Below are 17,057 nucleotides of genomic sequence, written 5' to 3'. Positions count from 1 at the left end.
TTCAAAAGAGAAGAAAGGGGGGAGGGGAGTTGGGAAAAAAAACTTCTTTCACGGCAGAACCATATAATTAAATAATAAATAATAAAAAGTTGATTGTTGTTTCAATTTTGTGGTGGTTTTGAACAACGGAGTGGTATGAATCGTTTGATGATTTCTGGAGCCCTTTGGTGTGTGAGTTTTTTCTGTTGTAAATAAAAACTTAATTTCGCCGAAATTTTTTTTTTTCCTTGGCCAATTGTAACACACCAGCGTCATTAAATATAATTTTGTGTAACTATTGTCACAGGGCATTTCGCCGGGAGTTTCATCGGAGTGTGATTACAATTAGGGTGTAACAAGATAGTGTATTTCTGTGTAATATGAATCGTAGATACGCAATTAGCTATTCCGTCTTATTTTAGCTTTAAGATTAGTTCTTTAACATAGTTTTCAAACAGTTCCTGATAGCTTGATATCAACGGTCTTCTAAATCTTCAGAAGACTAGAGCTATTAATACTTTGCTAACATGATGCACGGGCTGCATGGACCGCTCATGAAGAATTTGCATTAGGCAACTAATATGGAAAGAAGTTGCGTTGGCTTGCACATTTTAAAGTATCTACTTCAGGGTTCTCTTTTGAAAAGGAATCTACCTGCCTAATCGTAATACTGTTGCCTCTCTATGGGTGAATACGTTCTTCCCTCAATGGAAGGATTCGTATCCTGGGAGATTTTTAAATCGCTTTAACTGATACTTTTGCAACTCCTTTTAGCTTGCAGAAAACTTCCTTGCAACCAAAAAAAAAAGACTAGTCGAATGGTTGGTGAGGTGGCTGCACAAACCCTATAGCATTGGGATTAATGCTTACATGGGCTATTTGTATATATACTAGTCGCTCTGTTATGCTTCTCCATTTTCTCTTTTGATGCAATGAATTGCTGGAATTCGGCGTCTCCCTGTCATTAAGCAACACTGCGGAATTTAAATCTTTCGGGGCGCTGCCAGTTGACAATGGTCTGAACAACCATATGTTTAAAGTCTCATATTTGCAAGCCTATTCGGCCCAATCTAGATTATAGAGTTTCGACCATACTACAAATTGAAATAAGCAATCGCGAAGAAATATGTAGTTAAAATGAATTAATATATTTTGTGCATAGAATTGGAAAAACAAAATTGTTCTTTATGTTCATGTCTAATAATTCCTATAAAAATCACGAGTCTTTCCTTTTGCAAAGGTGGGATACGAAAATTGAAAGCAAGAAACCACCATAAAGAAGCTTGGAAACTTCAACACCTGTTTATATTTACAAAACACCAAAAATGTAATCAGTGAATCTGAAACCTAATCTTCAAATAGGCGACCTTACCTTCTCTTGTTCATTTATTTCTTTGGTGGGTCGAATCTGAACTTTCTGTTCTTGATTGGAGACCATTTGAATCTCTTAACCCAGACAGAAAGTAAGTATAAGGAAGAAAGCACAATAAGAGCCTTCAAACCCCATTTCTTTCTTTCATCATGTTCTGGTTCGGAAGCCCAATTCAAGAAAGTAGTAACATCCTTTGCCATTTGAGAAGTAGTAGCTGGAGTACCATCTTCGTATTCGACCAAGTCATCAAACAAGACTCTACCCATAGCAATGGCACCACCTGGGAAGTAAGGGTTATAGTTGGTACCGACTGGTAAGACAACACCGGCTGGTGGTTCTTCTGGGTAACCAGTTAATAAGGAGAAGATGTAGTCACAACCACCATGTCTGGCCTTGACAATCAAAGATAAATCTGGTGGGAAAGCACCTTGATTGGCAGCTCTGGCGGCTTGTTCATTGTCATATGGACCTGGAATGTAATCAGCTAATTTACCTGGTCTCTTTCTTGGCTTACCTTCATCATCTGGTTCGTCATCGTATTCGAATTCTTCGGCCATAGTCTTGGCTTCTGTGGTAGAGTGGGAGACACCAACTAAGTTTCTCCAAGCAATTCTATCTAAGGAATGACAAGCAGCACAGACTTCTCTATAAACTTGGAAACCTCTTCTGATAGAAGCATGGTCGAAACTGTCAAACATACCATTATGGGACCAGCCGTAAGCAGGAGGATGTAAACCGTGTTCAGCAGCAGTCATGGCATTGGCAGTCATAGAATCTTTATATAATAAATAAGATGCGGTTAAACCGGTGACACCAACACCACCAGCAATGATTTTTTGTAACAATGCTGGGTTAATTGTTCTGAATGATGATGTAAACATTGTGTTTTATGTGGAATTGAATGAATATTTCGTTGATTTAGATAATATCTGTTGTAAAAATCTTGTTAATTTTGTTTCAATAAAATACGTTTTCGTAAATTTATACTTCTTCTTTTCTTAAAAAACGATTAATTGAATAAACAAGGATCAAAGTTGAGTAACTATCAGAAACCAAATATACAGAGTTTGTTTTGAACGTGTGTTTTGTTGACTCTCTAAAAGGGCTCTTTACTTTTAGATTTGAGATTTTTCAATCTTTGAATTTTTTTTTGGCGGTCTTTGGATTCAGCTTGGGTTTGTTTAGTCTTTTTTTCTATTGGTGTGTTTATTTCCTTAATAAAAAAAAATAGTTAAAATATTAATATTAGCGACTGCACATAGAATATGATTATGTAATTCCTTACGTAATCTGCCATTGAGTTTTTTTATAAAACCTTTCACATTATTGGCTAGAAAAAAAATCCCTGAAAATCAACCCCATGGTCACGTGATTATAAACAAAATTTCTTTTTCACAAAGGAAGGTGTTGCAGCAATTCGCAATAACCTCAATCATTTATTAGTAGCATTTGCAGCAATTAAATAACACTAGCTAATACAGGTCTGTCTTATCCACCGCACTTTAAATTTATTTTACTATAAGCTAATCTTTTGCTGAAGGATTATTTTATTACATTTGAAGTTAGCTCTTGGTCTCTGCCCTCCCATTTTCTTGCGCAGCTTTTTCCTGTGAATTAGTAAAGGAATGGGGGGGAATGAAAAACTCAGAATCACTAATCTTGCTCACTTAAGCTGACTGTATTAATTTCCAATATTCTGGATACTAATGTTCAGAATTATCAGCGAATAAATATAGGAGAAATGGAAAAATTGGTATTTGGGCAGCCGAAGGTAAAGTGAGGAAAACGGACATCAGGGAAAGAGTACAACTATTTTTCATCTTCCGGCAATCTCCTTTTTATAAAGGATACCTCCGTATATCGACCTAGTGTGCCAATGGAAGAACTACTCAGAAATACTAACCATAAAACCCCAGGCTACTTTGCTTGACTGGCTTCCCCTCGTGCTGCCTTGCCAATTCCAGGCTTGTAGTAGATTTTTCTTTTCGAACAATTCCGTAAAATCTAAGGTTGCAATCCAAAATTGCTTTTAAATTGCATCAATCCTTTCCTGGTTCTAGATTGCTTATTTGCATTTCTAATGGTGCTGAGCTTCCAAATACGAAATTTTATTTTGTGGGGGGGCGGGGGGCAGGGAATTCTATGTAAGAATACATTTACTCCGAGGTGACAATGACAACAGATTATGAGAAAATATATAAAGGGAGGAGATTTTGTATTCTAAGGAAGTTGATTAATTCTTGGCTAGCCTGCTAGCATACCATTAGTTTTCTGTCATTTTCGGAGTCCTTGGCTCATTGTTCTCCGTGTTTATTTTAATAGTGCCCCGCAGTTAGACCAGACATTCTCCCGTTGCTGGTATGCCTATTTCCCGCAATCCATGCATTTCTATAGCTTGATCTCCCTGCACAAAGAATACAAAAGTTATATCGGAGAATCGACAGATTAATATATTGCTTGAAAACTAAAAAACTCGCTTATTACGGCCAAGTAATTGCACTACTTTCTCCACATCTACGTCGAATTTACTAGCAAATGCCACGTTATCTCCACCTCAATAACTTACTCTCAATGGGGGGAACTCTCATCTATTTCAAAATTGTTATATTTTAGACTCTTGCCCAGCAAGAATGATATTTCTAATGGCACCTCTTCGTATCTATAATTTGTCTGGGTGCCAACCGAAAGCTTAAATAAAATAATAAATGTTGCGGAAAAGTTGGTTTTGTGAAACTTAAAGGATTTGTAGTGGGGCATTTTTTTTCTTTGCTGACTTTTTTCAAAGAGAGTTTTGCAGCCCAAAAAACAACCCTCCCATATACCACCTTCTAAAATCCATTACTAATAAAGTGTCGCCATTGCTATTAGGTAAAATAAGTTCACCATGAGACTCATTTTGCAAATCCATAATCTAACTATTAATAATTGACATTTCCGAAAGAAAACCTCCCAACCAGTGTGCTTGGAAATGTAACTTTTTATCCCAGTGCAAAAAGGTGTAACGGAAATTATGCTTCCATAATTTTTTCTTGATTCATTACTGAAATCATGTTCTATGCATATATAGAGGGTCTAAAATGCTCCTTATAGTTCATTTTCTATTCTAATCAACTTTTTGTTCACAGCCCCCCACCTATCCACGATCTAAAATGACCAACCCATACGATACAGCAAGTTCAAACGATCAAGGTATCTCCTTAGATGATAAAACAAGTGTTTCCACTGGTGATGTTGTCACAAGGAGTTGTATAATCGCTGGTGATGGTAACGAATTTGTGGTTCTTGGTAATCATAAATTCTATAGACATGAATTATTGACTGCAATGGCCACTGCCAATCAAGTATCAACTGAGAGTGAGCACAAATATGGTAATGCCGCAATGTTAGGTGTATTCAGTACTTCCTTCAATATCATGATTTTAGGTCTTTATTTTGCTACCGGAACTGCTATCACCAACGCTATGGTTGGTGGATTCTTCTTTATTGGGGGGTTATTACAATTTTTGTCAGGTGCTTGGTGTTTCGTCTCAAGAGACACTTTCGGATACACAGTTTTTTGTAGTTATGGTGCCTTTTGGATGAGTTTTGGGGCTATTTTCACTCCAGGTTTTGGAATTCTTGAAGCTTATGCTGATGATCTAGAAATGATGAATCAAGCAATTGGTCTTATGTCAGTCGGATGGGTCATTGTTACTACTATGTTCTTGCTTCTTGTGTTAAAAACAACTTGGCTGTTCTTTTGGTGTATTCTTTCTTTAGATGTTACCATTGCTCTCCTTGCAACTGGATTCTTAACTGGAAATCAAAATATAATCAAAGCCGGTGGTATCATGGGTGTTATTAATTCTTTCTCGGGTTGGATTGAATGTTATGGAGCTATGGCAAACAAACATAACTCATACTTCCAAATCCCAGCTTTCCCAATACCTACATTTGGGAGGCAAAAACAGCATTGATGCTTTTTAGATAAGGGACGCTTTGCGTCAGCTGGTTAACTGCTTTGACGTATTTTTATTTTATTTTCATTGTTTATTCAACTGTTGGGGTACCGGAATCTACTATTTATTATACATGTTTATATTTTCTTCGCCAGACTATTCTACTAACTATTACTATTTTACTAAATACACACTTTGTACACTTTATCTAGACCAATCTCTAACAGGTCAAGTCAAAATCATTACCACTTTTCTTCTGGATTCTCCTTATAAGCCACGTAATCATCCCAATGAAATAAGCTCAATTCGGTCTCATTTCTGACACCTAAATCCCATAAGCTCTTTTCATCACCGTTAACTTCTTTATTGACTAATACCCATTCTTCATCGTTTTCAAAGTTGATAACTAAATGCATTGATTTTGTACCATGGGCTTGGGTATAGATTTTGATTGAATCATATTCAATATTACGATATGGTCTCAATGCACCAATAGTGCTTATGATATCTTTAATATTCTGTAATAATTGTTTGGGAGTTGTTCCTTTCAAATCGATATCTTTGACAATGTAATTCTTAACATTTCTATATGGAAAAGACTTGATAATACGGATAGTAATTAATGAATCGCTAGCTGGACGAACATTTGAAGTCAAAGGTTCGTCAATTATTATTTCGTTGGACATTTTTATGTTTCTTGTTGGTTAGAGTTAAGCATAGTTAAGTCATCACTCTTGAGGTTAATTTCTCCCTTGATTTAATAGTCGTGTATCTTTGCCTAATTCTCGCCTGTATATAGAGTATCGATCAAAAGCATGCAAATTCTTTGATGCTACAAGACTTGAGTTACGAGATGCTTTATGAAGTAGCAATTTATACCACGTTAGACGCATCGTATGGAAGCTAAGATTACCCTATGGCAAGTTACGTTTCCTATTACGGCAGGGTTAATTAAACCCAAGAATGATCCCACGGAGGCCATATCAGGAAGTTTGTCTTCGCTTCTTGATACAACTTAGGCTGCTTCCATAAATATTAAGTGGTCACATCTGCCAAATCTAAGATTTCCCCTTCTTTATATTGACCCCAAATCTAGCTTTCAGACGATGTTCTTCTATTTACATTCTCGAATCTAAATACGCGAATAAAATTTGTATGCGCGAATTTTATTGCAAAATTTTATTAAACAACCAAGAATTATTTTTTTGCATCCGATTTACACGATCAAACGAACAAAGATGGATGGCTGGATCTAAATGACCCCCTCGTCTAATTTCACCAATCATTCCATCATTCGTTACAGATTTAATTAAATAAGGCTACTTTTCCGATTATTGGATTTATCTCCATACCCCAGTCTTAGTTTTCAATATTCTATTACAAAGCAAGGAACTTTAAGTTATGCAAACATGATACAGAGGCATAATATGTCCAATGAGGATACACTATTACAGCGCTCGCTAATAAAATGGGTGAATAGAAAGTTAGAGGACGACTCTATTGACCCCCAAACCCCAACATCCAACTATACGAACATTCCTAGTTCTATTAATAACCTATCCCGTGATCTTCAGGATGGTTTGGTTCTTATAAAACTAATAAATAGGATTATTTATGAAACAAGCCTAGCATGTCAAAATATTGATGGGACTGAAGAGAATTTGGAGTTGTATTATCTTACCCCGATTTATAAGAAGCCAACTTTTAAAATACATAAAATTGAAGTAATTCAAGATCTACTACAGTTTCTTAGGCTTTCCTTGAATATAGATACAAGTTATATTGGCGCTGAGAATATCTTTGATGGTGATTGTAAAATTATCATATGCTTGATCTGGTCAATTTTTTTGTTTAGCGAATCAAAACACACAACGAAATTATCAAGTATACTGGATATTAGAAATCGATTATTAGAGTGGATTAATGGAATTTTATCAAAGAAGAGTGGAATAGAGGTTACAAACTTCGCCCGAGATTGGGCAATTGAGAAGAATCCTGAGAAGTTAGTTTACGATATTATTTCGCATTATGATGAACATATTAGTGAGGGATTGGATCTATCAGAAACCTTTACATATATCCAAGAGGCACTTCCAATACCTGACTTTATAACCCAAGAGTATTTTGAACATGGAGCACCAGATGAAAAGTGTATGATGATATATTTCCTGGAATTATATCAAATTCTTGAAGTAGATCTGACATATGAGAAAATGAAGATATTAGATTCACAAAGATATGATGATGTAATTGATTGCATTGTATCTACGTATAGGCTAAAAACAAAATATGAAAGGAAATCGTCATTAACTTTACAAAAAATCACTATTAATTTAAATAAACTACAGAAAGACTTGACTGATTTCATGGAATTGACTGATGACAATCATATTGTGAATCAATTCACGTCATTTCTTCGATTACTTGAAGACAGCATCAATGGAAGAGTTAAATCGGATCAACTAAATTGCGATTATTCTAAACTCCGTGGGCTAGTGGATAATATGTTGCGGATTATTAAATCATGGGAAGAGTTCGGTCTTAGTGTCAAGCCCGAAATTTTGTATCAATCATATCCTGAAATAATACAGTATCTAAGTGTCATAAAACGAGATCTACTGCACCTTGGAGATATTGAATACATATCCCCCAACAAACAAATCAGTATTGAACCCATATCAACAAAATTGAATCAATTATTGGATTTAGAAAGTGTATTTTTGCAAAAAATAGTGCTGGTCATTTATAATTTGCTTAATAACGATGAGGGAGTCCAATTGGGTCCTATAAACGATCAAATGCCAGGCGTGTTAGATCAACCCCTGAAACTTGAATGTCAGAAGATGTTTGACTATTTGTTTGGTTTTTATGATAAACTACAATTCTTACTAGAATTGATAGATACTAGTAATGAGAATATATCGGAGATGTTTACACCGGGTTCCAAGATCAGCAAACCAGAATCAAGTGCTAACAAAGAGGTTTATCAACTATTTCGGAGTAAGCTTTTGAAGTTTGACAAATTTGGACAAGAAGAATTAAACGAGGTGCTTGTGGATAGCATTGTTACGGGAGGCTTCCCCAAGAATAAGTTGAATTTATTCATGAAATTAATTCCCAATAAAACTGACCTGACATCGTCAACTAGTGAATCGGAGTTTGAGTTGGTGTCATGTAGCTCTTCTAATTTCCTGTCCTTTGATGAAGATGTGTTTGATGAGATTCCAATGAACCTTACTTCGGCTAGAAACAAGAGTGGAAAGATTAATGATATTTATGGATTCTTTGAGAAGCTTGAAAATGGATTCAAGCTTTGAAAAAGCTGTTAGAGGTGTTTATGATTTAATGTATTATACTTTTCTTTCTCTTTGGTATTAATTTATTAATTTATTATTATACAATTTATGCTTTATTAAAAAAGTAAACTATCTATATCTTGAAAAATGGATGTTCCATTGCTTCTTTAGCAGTTGGTCTTAATTGATGATCATAAGTCAATAAAATATCAATCAAATCTAGCACTTCATCACTTATTAAATGCCTATTATCATTATTTATGAACGATTTCCATGGTTTTCTTGGATATGTACCCAAAATATCGTCATATTCCAGACTCAATTTAATACCATATTTGTTAACATACTTCATTAAATCTTCTGTTCCTAAAACTTTTGCTATTTGAACCAATTGATCGTTATTTGAATCGCCTCTAAAAAGAGGTTCCTTTTTAAAAATGATTGCTCCCAACATACAACCTACAGACCACAAATCAAGTGAATAATCATATTGTTGTAAATTAATTAGTAATTCTGGTCCCTTGTGATATCTAGAAGCAACTCTTACATTGTAGTCCATACCAGCATGATAAAATTCTGCTAAACCCCAATCAATCAATCGTAATTTTTTATTTAATGGATCAATCATAATATTTTGAGGTTTTACATCTCTATGAATTATACCCATTGAATGTGAATAATCTAATGCAATTAATAATTGAGTGAAATAGTATTGGATATCTTTAATTGTAAACTTTGGATATAAAACTCTAAAATCAACATTATTAACTCTTTCAAATACTAATGCTGGAATCTTGGATTGTTCATCTCGTACAATATCTAAAAGCCCAATAACATTTGGTCCACCAGTTAAATTTTGTAATATTTTAACTTCTCGATAGATTTTCTTTAATTTAACTGGTTTTAATACTTTAATAACACATGGTTCATCATTTAAAATATTAACACCTTGAAATACTTCTGAATATTTACCTCTACCAATTTTACTAATAATTTCATAATTTCTAATATCTCCCCAAGTTATTTTATGATTCTCATAATCCCAATAATCTGTAGGCTTATTACTATTGACATCTGCATAAACCCTAGCAACTGAATAAACTCGTGTACTTGTACTCAACATGATTGTAAGTATCTGTCTCTGTCTCTAGATGATGAAATGCAAAATTAAATATTATTAAAAAAAGTGATTTAATCTAAACTTCTCTATTTTTTTATTATTAAAATCTATTTGGATTTGGTTGTCTAATTTATATTAATAATCCTTTGAGAGATTGTCTATATTGCCTTTGGTTAATCCTCTTCGTTGTAAATTAATTCTTGATGAACGTTTTTTTTTTGGGGTGTGAGATTTTTGACGGGAAATTTTTTAGATGGCCATGTTTTATTTTCTGTCAATTTCTTTTTTTTTTTTTTTTTTTTTTTTTTCTGACTTTCTGTCGTTCCTCTCACACTCATTTTCTCCTCCGCCAACAACAAAATTCAACAANTTTTTTTTTTTTTTTTTTTTTTTTTTTTTTTTTTTTTTTTTTTTTTTTTTTTTTGGCTCTCTACTTGTGGCTGTTCGGCGACTCATTACTGGTGTACACTATACATCGGCGTTGCAGCCGCGGCTCACCTACTTTCAAATTTCTTAACAATTTTTCTTAGAATTATAGCTGGCTCAATACTCAATTATGATGAAAACTCAAGACAATAATGCTAGGATATCAGGGACGTTGAACCACTCATATACTGCAGAAGGGATAAGTGTCAAAGCTACTATTACTGCTTGGTCAATGAACTCGTAACCCGTGTCCAAATCATATCTAAGGATATTAAAGAAGGTAATGTCCAAGTCTGAGCTGGAGGCATTTTATGAGCTTTTGGAAAGAAATCTGTTGGAAGTTAGAGAATTTCCTCAAAGGTGGAGATATTACTCTAAATTAGTCTCAAGTAACGTAAAATTAACTGCACATCGTAAGGTTCGATATTATTGTTCTGTGCTAATCACTCTCTAACATACCTAGCTAATGTCGTCAAGAAGAAACATTAATGTGTGTATATTTGAAGTAAATTTAACGTCTTTGATGGCCGCGTACAATGCAAGATCGTGAAACAATGATTGGCTGTGTCGTCGCATCACCCAAGAGTAGTAGATGTAGAACTTTTGTCACCAGTTTCTTTCTGAAATTGTGGGATCTTGTTCTATTTAACGGAGTCACTGAAAATCTATTATTTTGCTGAAGGAATCCAATCTGATTCTGGAGTTCCGAAAGCAGCTCTCAGTACCTGGAACTTGGTTCATAGCATTCCAGATATCATATATTGTGATCTTCTCTGAGGTGATGAATAGTTAGTATCTAATTAGTTCCTATTCGAAAGAATTAACTACCAATACGATTCTTGGAATATAATGTGGTAAATGGTTTTGCCAATCCTCAAACTTTTGAGAGGATGGAAGGTACACCATGGATATAGTAAGAACACACGGATTTTCAACGAAGGCTATTCCAAGAACATGAATGCTTTGTGTGATTCTGGGTCACCTTGTTTGTGTCAACCAACCATTTCGTAAGTGCAATTTTCAAGGTCTCAAGAAAATATAGACCTCCAAGCATGTGTTTTATTTCTGGCATCCATAAAACCGGGTCCATCATTTTTGATTATAGAACAGACTCGATTGGAGCCTCTCTGATTGTGCAAACCGCTCGAGGCTTCCAGGTTGCTTTTGCGAAGAACTATCACAATAAAATAAGGTTGCTCCAAAAATATAGTCTTCCATTACCTGACATATCTTAAATGATTGGGTTTGGCTAATTGTCGTTGAGAAGGTGTAAGAAATATTTGGCTAAATCTTTCTTCGTATGTTCGACAACTTTTCAAAACTTCTGAAAATTTTGCAGCCATTAAAGTTCTCGAAACTTGAGACGATCATGTGACGATTCTCGACTTCCGGTCTAAAAAAATATTCCCTCTTTAAATTTCAACAATTGGGCATTCGCGTACTACTGAACAGCCAATATTTAACAATCAATACGTTGATACTCTAGTAGGTGACAAATACAAGAGACCCACTCATGACTTATGAATCTCGCAACTACTATTCAACTATATGACTCAAATATAATTGATGATGTGCAATTATGGTCAGATACCCTGAATTTTACTCAAGAGTTGACTCAAATATTTACTTCAAATCTATCAGTGCATAAAGTTGGAAATTACATAAACTATACCCGGTTACCGATATTCCTTTTTTATGGTCATCATCGATTATGTATATATTCCAGCAATAATTCCACTAATGATTATTTTAAGAATCACTTGGTAAAAGTATCATTAACTAATCCAGATTCCCATTTGGGACTATTATTCAAGGTCACTAATGATACATATTTGGTATTCTATTTCGACTTTGAATCCAAAACTATCAGGGCCATGATGTTGAATTTCACATGCTTAAATCAATTAGATGATTTGGATGACCTTGCGTCTCTGCCAGTTAATTCAATTTTAAGCTTTTCCAAAGAAAAGACCCCGTCAATATCAGCCACCACGGAGGTGTCGAGACAAATCTTCGATAAAGTACTTGAGAAGAAGAAGCAGCGTCAGAATCCATTTTTAGTACCCACTCCTCCATCTCAAGAGAATAACTCACTGGTTCTCACTACCCAAGATCAAATTAATAGTGCGGTCAACAAGGTCATTTTATCTGGATTAAGAATACGAGGGCTTTCGGCAAATCTTTGTGCTACAGCTAATGAAAAATTGGCAATCAAAGAGATACATCAAATGACATACAAGGCAACTCTTTTCTCACTTCGTAAATATAATTACAGTTTCCATAAGAAGTCAGCAAACAATAAATCGATACGATTGAATGATATACAAGTTATAGTTGAAGGTCTCTTACAGGTATTTGTAGATATAGATAATTAAAATTATTTTATGTACAGGTTATAGTATAAACAAGTAAATATCTAAAGGTCACTCAATTTAACAATATTTTCTTCCATTTCATATTTCTTTGATGATGCATTCTTCAATTGTTCTAAAAGTGGATTTTCCTTTACGCTAACCTTCCTAGCTGTTCTAGTTCTATCACCAATAAGATCCAATAAAATTGATCTATCTTTGTCCAAGTAACCTCTCTTTTCTTGATTGGAGTAGTAATCGATATCTCTTCTATGGGTTGGTCTAGCAGGTAATGGGACATATCCTCTCGTCAATAAAAAGTAATCAGGGTCTATGTGAGCCTTTAATGACAATTTAGTGAAATATTTAGTTGTGATCTCTTTGCCTAATTTTTCAACAGCAGCAATAGCAGTTAGAGAAGCTTTTGAAACTTCAATATTTAATGGTACGGAATAGTTTTCAGCACCCTCAGCTAAAAGCTTAACCCCGTCTTTCAAGGTACCTGTTATTAATCCACATTCTTTCATAACTCTTATAGTCAAAAGTTCATTTTCTTTCAATGGGATTCTTCCTGTATCCCAGAAATCTTGAATCTTCGTCATATTAAGTTCATTGAATTGTTTGGCATGAGGTCTCTTCATACCAAAAATAGGAAATCTTTTATAGTAAGGAGTTTGACCACCTTCGAACCATATAGGCACCGAACCTCTGGCTCTTTGACCCTTTTGACCTCTACCGGCGGTTTTACCTTTTCCTGAAGAAGCACCACGACCAAGTTTTTTGTAGTTGTGAACAGAGCCTTCGGCTGGGTTCAAATGACCTAAGAAACTGGAATAACGTATGCTGTTAACAAATCTGGCTCCATTGAGATTCAATCTCTGAATTAAGCTCTCTCCTAAACCAATCATCGTTTGTAGTTTGAGAGATGTTGCTTTGCTTCTTCTGATTCTAACGGTAATGGTTGTCAAAATCAGTGTGAAAAAAATTTTTGATGAAAATCTGGAAATTGAGGTCGTGCGAAAAAATCATTTTGGTTTGTATGCTGGGTAGACCATTCAATGAATCAATTCTTCTTTCAAGTTTTGCATTCTTTATGGTGTCATTCCAATTTGAATAAACCATTCTAGCCTATGACTGAGATATAGTATTATTGGTTTTGAGATTCCCTGAAATATTTCCCGGAGTGTTTTCCAGAAAATAGTTGTAAGAGAGAAAACAAATTCGCGCAGCCAACAAGCTGCAAAAGTTTGAACAATACTCAGAACTATGGCATCTATTATTGTTTGCAGCCTTAATTTATCTTTCGTTGGATCCTCGTTGGATCCTCGTTTGATATCCCAAGTCTCCCACGAAAGATAGGAGAGCTTTGTATCCATGCATGAGGAATTATTTTGCATGCAATTAATCCGTTTCTAAACTTGGGAATTGTAATCTTTACAATTCTACTTATATTGGAAAAGGGTCCAATTCTGATCATCTGTCTAGGATTCTAACAGATCTGGGATGATAAAATACATTTATTTAGTAACCAACCAGAGACAATTTTTTTGCAGCCATACATTATGTGGCGACCGACAACCATCCGCTTCCACGTCCTAGTTCTAGCTGTGAAGAAATCACATCAGTTATCTGATTGCTTATTTCTCTGGAGAACGGCAATTGGTCTTTCCTTGGAGAAGGTCCTTTATGTAGGGAACCCCATTTCGACAAGAGAAAACTCATGGCCTTGTCACGTTCCAATTATGTGTTATATAACCCTTCTAATTGCAAAACTATGTTGCAAAGAAATAGGCTTTCAAAACCAAAGTTCAATTTAGAAAATAAAAGGATATAGGGTCTATGGATATCATTCTATTGGGATATTCTGATGGTCAAGTTCCCAAGCAAGGAACTTTTTTTCCATCCGATTTTTTTGATTCGTCTATACAAACGAAATTGAAGAAACTTGGAATATATTCTTCCAGTCATCAATATATTATTCTATTTAAGTCTCCTTCTGAATTGGAATTCCATAGCAAAAAGAAGTGTTCCCCGAATAGCTTTGCAACCAAAGTTCTTGTTGCAGAAATGTTGCGAAATTTTTTCTACCGAAAAAATTCAGATTTCACATACAAAATTCAAATACACTGGAACACCATAAAATGAACGTAAAATTAATTCATTGAAGTATTTTTGAATTCATTTTGTAGTACTTGTATTCCAATATCCAATTCCCCCATTCAAATTCTACTCAATCCACGATTTAAGGAAGTTATGAGCGAAAAATCAGTTTTAAAATTCCGGAGCTATTAAAGTGGAAATTTCGAAGTCGAAAAAAAGCCTTTATGGCCAAGTTGGTAAGGCACCTCACTAGTAATGAGGAGATCGTCAGTTCGAATCTGGCTGAAGGCATTTGATTTTTTTCAATCTATTTTCCAAAACTTAGTATTGATGTTCCAAGTTTTTTTTTTTGGAGACTTAAAAGACTCTTCTTTCTTTTTTGTATATTCATCAACTAGTTCTGAAGAATAAAGATATATAGAAAGTCAGAAAAACATATAATGGTCAGTGATAGTGAAAAGGAATTAAACGAATTATGGAAATTATTTGAAGATTCACCCAAAGATATTCAAGAAAGAAGACAAACGATAACGAAAACTCTTCATGAAGATCAAAATAAAGATTATCCATCACAAGTGGCAATAACGACTGCATTTGATGAATTGCTTTCTTGTTTTTCCTTTGGTGGACAAGGAAAGAATTATTTTAGATATGGAAGTTTAGATTTATGTGCTCGTCAACGTGAAAAATTATGGTTTGCAATGAGACATGGTACATTGACACGAATGGAAGAAAAACCGGTTTATGAAATGAATCCACAAGAATTAGAGAAGAGGGTTTTGATCCAAGAGTTTTTCAAAAAGAGAGTACTTGAAGATAAAGCTAAGGGAAGCTCGGAAGATATTTGGGATGAACGGAAGGAACCTTTGGATAAACCATTTACGAATTAGAAATATTGGGTAAGTAGTAGATGTACAAAAGTCATGTAAATATAATTATAATTTAGATTCATTAGTAATACAATGTGATATTAAAGGTGTCCATATACGTATAAGGAGGGGGTGGATTTCTATTCTAAATTATGGGTATTTTGTTGAGGGAATATACATAAACATAATTCCTAAATCAAACTTATTATTCTTCTTCTTCTTCTATTCTACATGATAACACAACCCTTTTTCTTTGGTTCATTATCATTAGCACCCTTCGGTTTTGCGGTAAGGGCACATCTTGCTGCTTCTGAAAATGCTTCATTAACTCCTCTATTTTTCTTTGCTGAACATTCTAAATATCTTAAAGCACCAACTTTTTTAGCAACTGCTAAACCTTCTTCATAAGTAATCAATTTCTTTTGTTGTTGATATACATTTGATGATGATGCATATGGATTAAAGGTATTATTATTATGGTTTGATTGTAGAGGAGCAGTTTCCTCTGCGTCTTCATCATTTCTTAAATCACATTTCAAAGCCACTAATACTAATTTAACCCCTTCACAATGATCAGCAATTTCTCCAACCCATTTAGATTGAACATTTTCAAGTGAATCAGGTGAATCTACTGAAAAACATAACATGATACAATGGGTGTCTGAATATGAAAGAGATCGTAATCTATCAAATTCTTCTTGTCCTGCGGTATCCCATAATGATAATTGTACTGATTGACCATCAATAAAAATATCATGAACATAATTTTCAAATACTGTAGGTTCATAAACTTGAGGGAAATATCCTCTTGTGAACACGTTTAAAAGTGACGTCTTACCACACGCACCATCACCTAGAATTACTATTTTTCGTTGAACTAGAAAATAAACGCGTTAGTTAATCAGAATGAGACATAATGCTGATTTTCTTTCATCTTTTTGATACATACTTGTTTTTGGACTTCCACCGCAAATACCCATAATTAATTAAATTGGATGCTATATAAATTTTAAATGGTAGAAATAAATAATAATAATAGTAAAATGTAAAATGTAAAACTCTTGAAATAGATTAGGCTCTAAATGTGCAAGTTAGCTAGTCAAGTTAAGATAGTTGTGTTGATTTGGATGGTTGATCCTTTTTTGGTATGTGATTTAAAAGATTTGATGTGTTTATAAAAAATGTTGTTCAAAGAAAAAAAATTTTAAGGTGTCTTTTTTTTATTTATTTATTTAATTAATTGATCTACAGTACCACTTCGTATAAAGAACCAAAACCGTTTAAATTCTTCAGTTGTTTTAAAAATCAAAGTTTAATTTTCTATTTGATATGACTTATGTTGTTTCAGAGTAGTAATATAAGGGTATGTTCTTTTCAGTATTGTAATGAAGCTGTATTATCCACTTGACCTAAAGAAGAGAAGCTTCCAATAAAGTTTTAACGAAATTTGTGTGGGTTTATAAATTCTTTGATGATACACACAAATTTTCGTTTGTTTTCATTTCGTTTACATGAAAGCTTTACTTGGTAACTACAAACTCCTGATTGTTGCTGATATCTTTTATCGTCAGCGCTGTCGTATTCTCTCTCAACCTGATAGAACAAT

General features: G+C 34.2%; 9 protein-coding genes across 9 annotated transcripts; 4 read left to right on the top strand and 5 right to left on the bottom strand. All coding sequences in view use genetic code 12, as the record gives it.

Moving 5' to 3' along the window:
* Window positions 1-1,365: 1,365 nt before the first annotated feature.
* Window positions 1,366-2,232, bottom strand: CYT1 (ubiquinol--cytochrome-c reductase catalytic subunit; the record flags this gene model as incomplete). Its single annotated transcript, XM_049409407.1, has 1 exon — window positions 1,366-2,232. One exon carries the CDS (start codon window positions 2,230-2,232, stop codon window positions 1,366-1,368), a length of 867 nt encoding a protein of 288 aa, XP_049266142.1.
* A 2,268-nt stretch (window positions 2,233-4,500) lies between these two features.
* Window positions 4,501-5,307, top strand: J8A68_000532 (acetate uptake transporter family protein; the record flags this gene model as incomplete). The annotated part of the gene is made up of 1 exon (XM_049409396.1): window positions 4,501-5,307. The coding sequence occupies one exon, from the start codon at window positions 4,501-4,503 to the stop codon at window positions 5,305-5,307; it is 807 nt and encodes a 268-aa protein (XP_049266141.1).
* Window positions 5,308-5,531: 224 nt separating this feature from the next.
* J8A68_000531 (uncharacterized protein) lies at window positions 5,532-5,975 on the bottom strand (the record flags this gene model as incomplete). Its single annotated transcript, XM_049409385.1, has 1 exon — window positions 5,532-5,975. One exon carries the CDS (start codon window positions 5,973-5,975, stop codon window positions 5,532-5,534), a length of 444 nt encoding a protein of 147 aa, XP_049266140.1.
* A 741-nt stretch (window positions 5,976-6,716) lies between these two features.
* ABP2 (Abp2p) lies at window positions 6,717-8,606 on the top strand (the record flags this gene model as incomplete). Its single annotated transcript, XM_049409374.1, has 1 exon — window positions 6,717-8,606. One exon carries the CDS (start codon window positions 6,717-6,719, stop codon window positions 8,604-8,606), a length of 1,890 nt encoding a protein of 629 aa, XP_049266139.1.
* Window positions 8,607-8,718: 112 nt separating this feature from the next.
* Window positions 8,719-9,708, bottom strand: CKA2 (casein kinase 2 catalytic subunit; the record flags this gene model as incomplete). Its single annotated transcript, XM_049409363.1, has 1 exon — window positions 8,719-9,708. One exon carries the CDS (start codon window positions 9,706-9,708, stop codon window positions 8,719-8,721), a length of 990 nt encoding a protein of 329 aa, XP_049266138.1.
* Window positions 9,709-11,651: 1,943 nt separating this feature from the next.
* Window positions 11,652-12,506, top strand: J8A68_000528 (uncharacterized protein; the record flags this gene model as incomplete). Its single annotated transcript, XM_049409352.1, has 1 exon — window positions 11,652-12,506. The coding sequence occupies one exon, from the start codon at window positions 11,652-11,654 to the stop codon at window positions 12,504-12,506; it is 855 nt and encodes a 284-aa protein (XP_049266137.1).
* A 41-nt stretch (window positions 12,507-12,547) lies between these two features.
* MRPL10 (mitochondrial 54S ribosomal protein uL15m) lies at window positions 12,548-13,390 on the bottom strand (the record flags this gene model as incomplete). Its single annotated transcript, XM_049409341.1, has 1 exon — window positions 12,548-13,390. One exon carries the CDS (start codon window positions 13,388-13,390, stop codon window positions 12,548-12,550), a length of 843 nt encoding a protein of 280 aa, XP_049266136.1.
* A 1,632-nt stretch (window positions 13,391-15,022) lies between these two features.
* On the top strand, window positions 15,023-15,472 carry J8A68_000526 (uncharacterized protein; the record flags this gene model as incomplete). The annotated part of the gene is made up of 1 exon (XM_049409329.1): window positions 15,023-15,472. One exon carries the CDS (start codon window positions 15,023-15,025, stop codon window positions 15,470-15,472), a length of 450 nt encoding a protein of 149 aa, XP_049266135.1.
* A 206-nt stretch (window positions 15,473-15,678) lies between these two features.
* Window positions 15,679-16,431, bottom strand: RHO3 (Rho family GTPase; the record flags this gene model as incomplete). Its single annotated transcript, XM_049409318.1, has 2 exons — window positions 15,679-16,328; window positions 16,401-16,431. 2 exons carry the CDS (start codon window positions 16,429-16,431, stop codon window positions 15,679-15,681), a joined length of 681 nt encoding a protein of 226 aa, XP_049266134.1.
* Window positions 16,432-17,057: the final 626 nt, after the last annotated feature.

This window comes from Hemisphaericaspora subhashii (assembly GCF_019202705.1).
Source record: "Hemisphaericaspora subhashii strain CBS 10753 chromosome Unknown scaffold7, whole genome shotgun sequence".
Lineage (NCBI taxonomy): Eukaryota > Fungi > Ascomycota > Pichiomycetes > Serinales > Debaryomycetaceae > Hemisphaericaspora > Hemisphaericaspora subhashii.
Note: the sequence above shows the minus strand (reverse complement) of the source record. Positions and strands in the feature narration are given on the sequence as shown.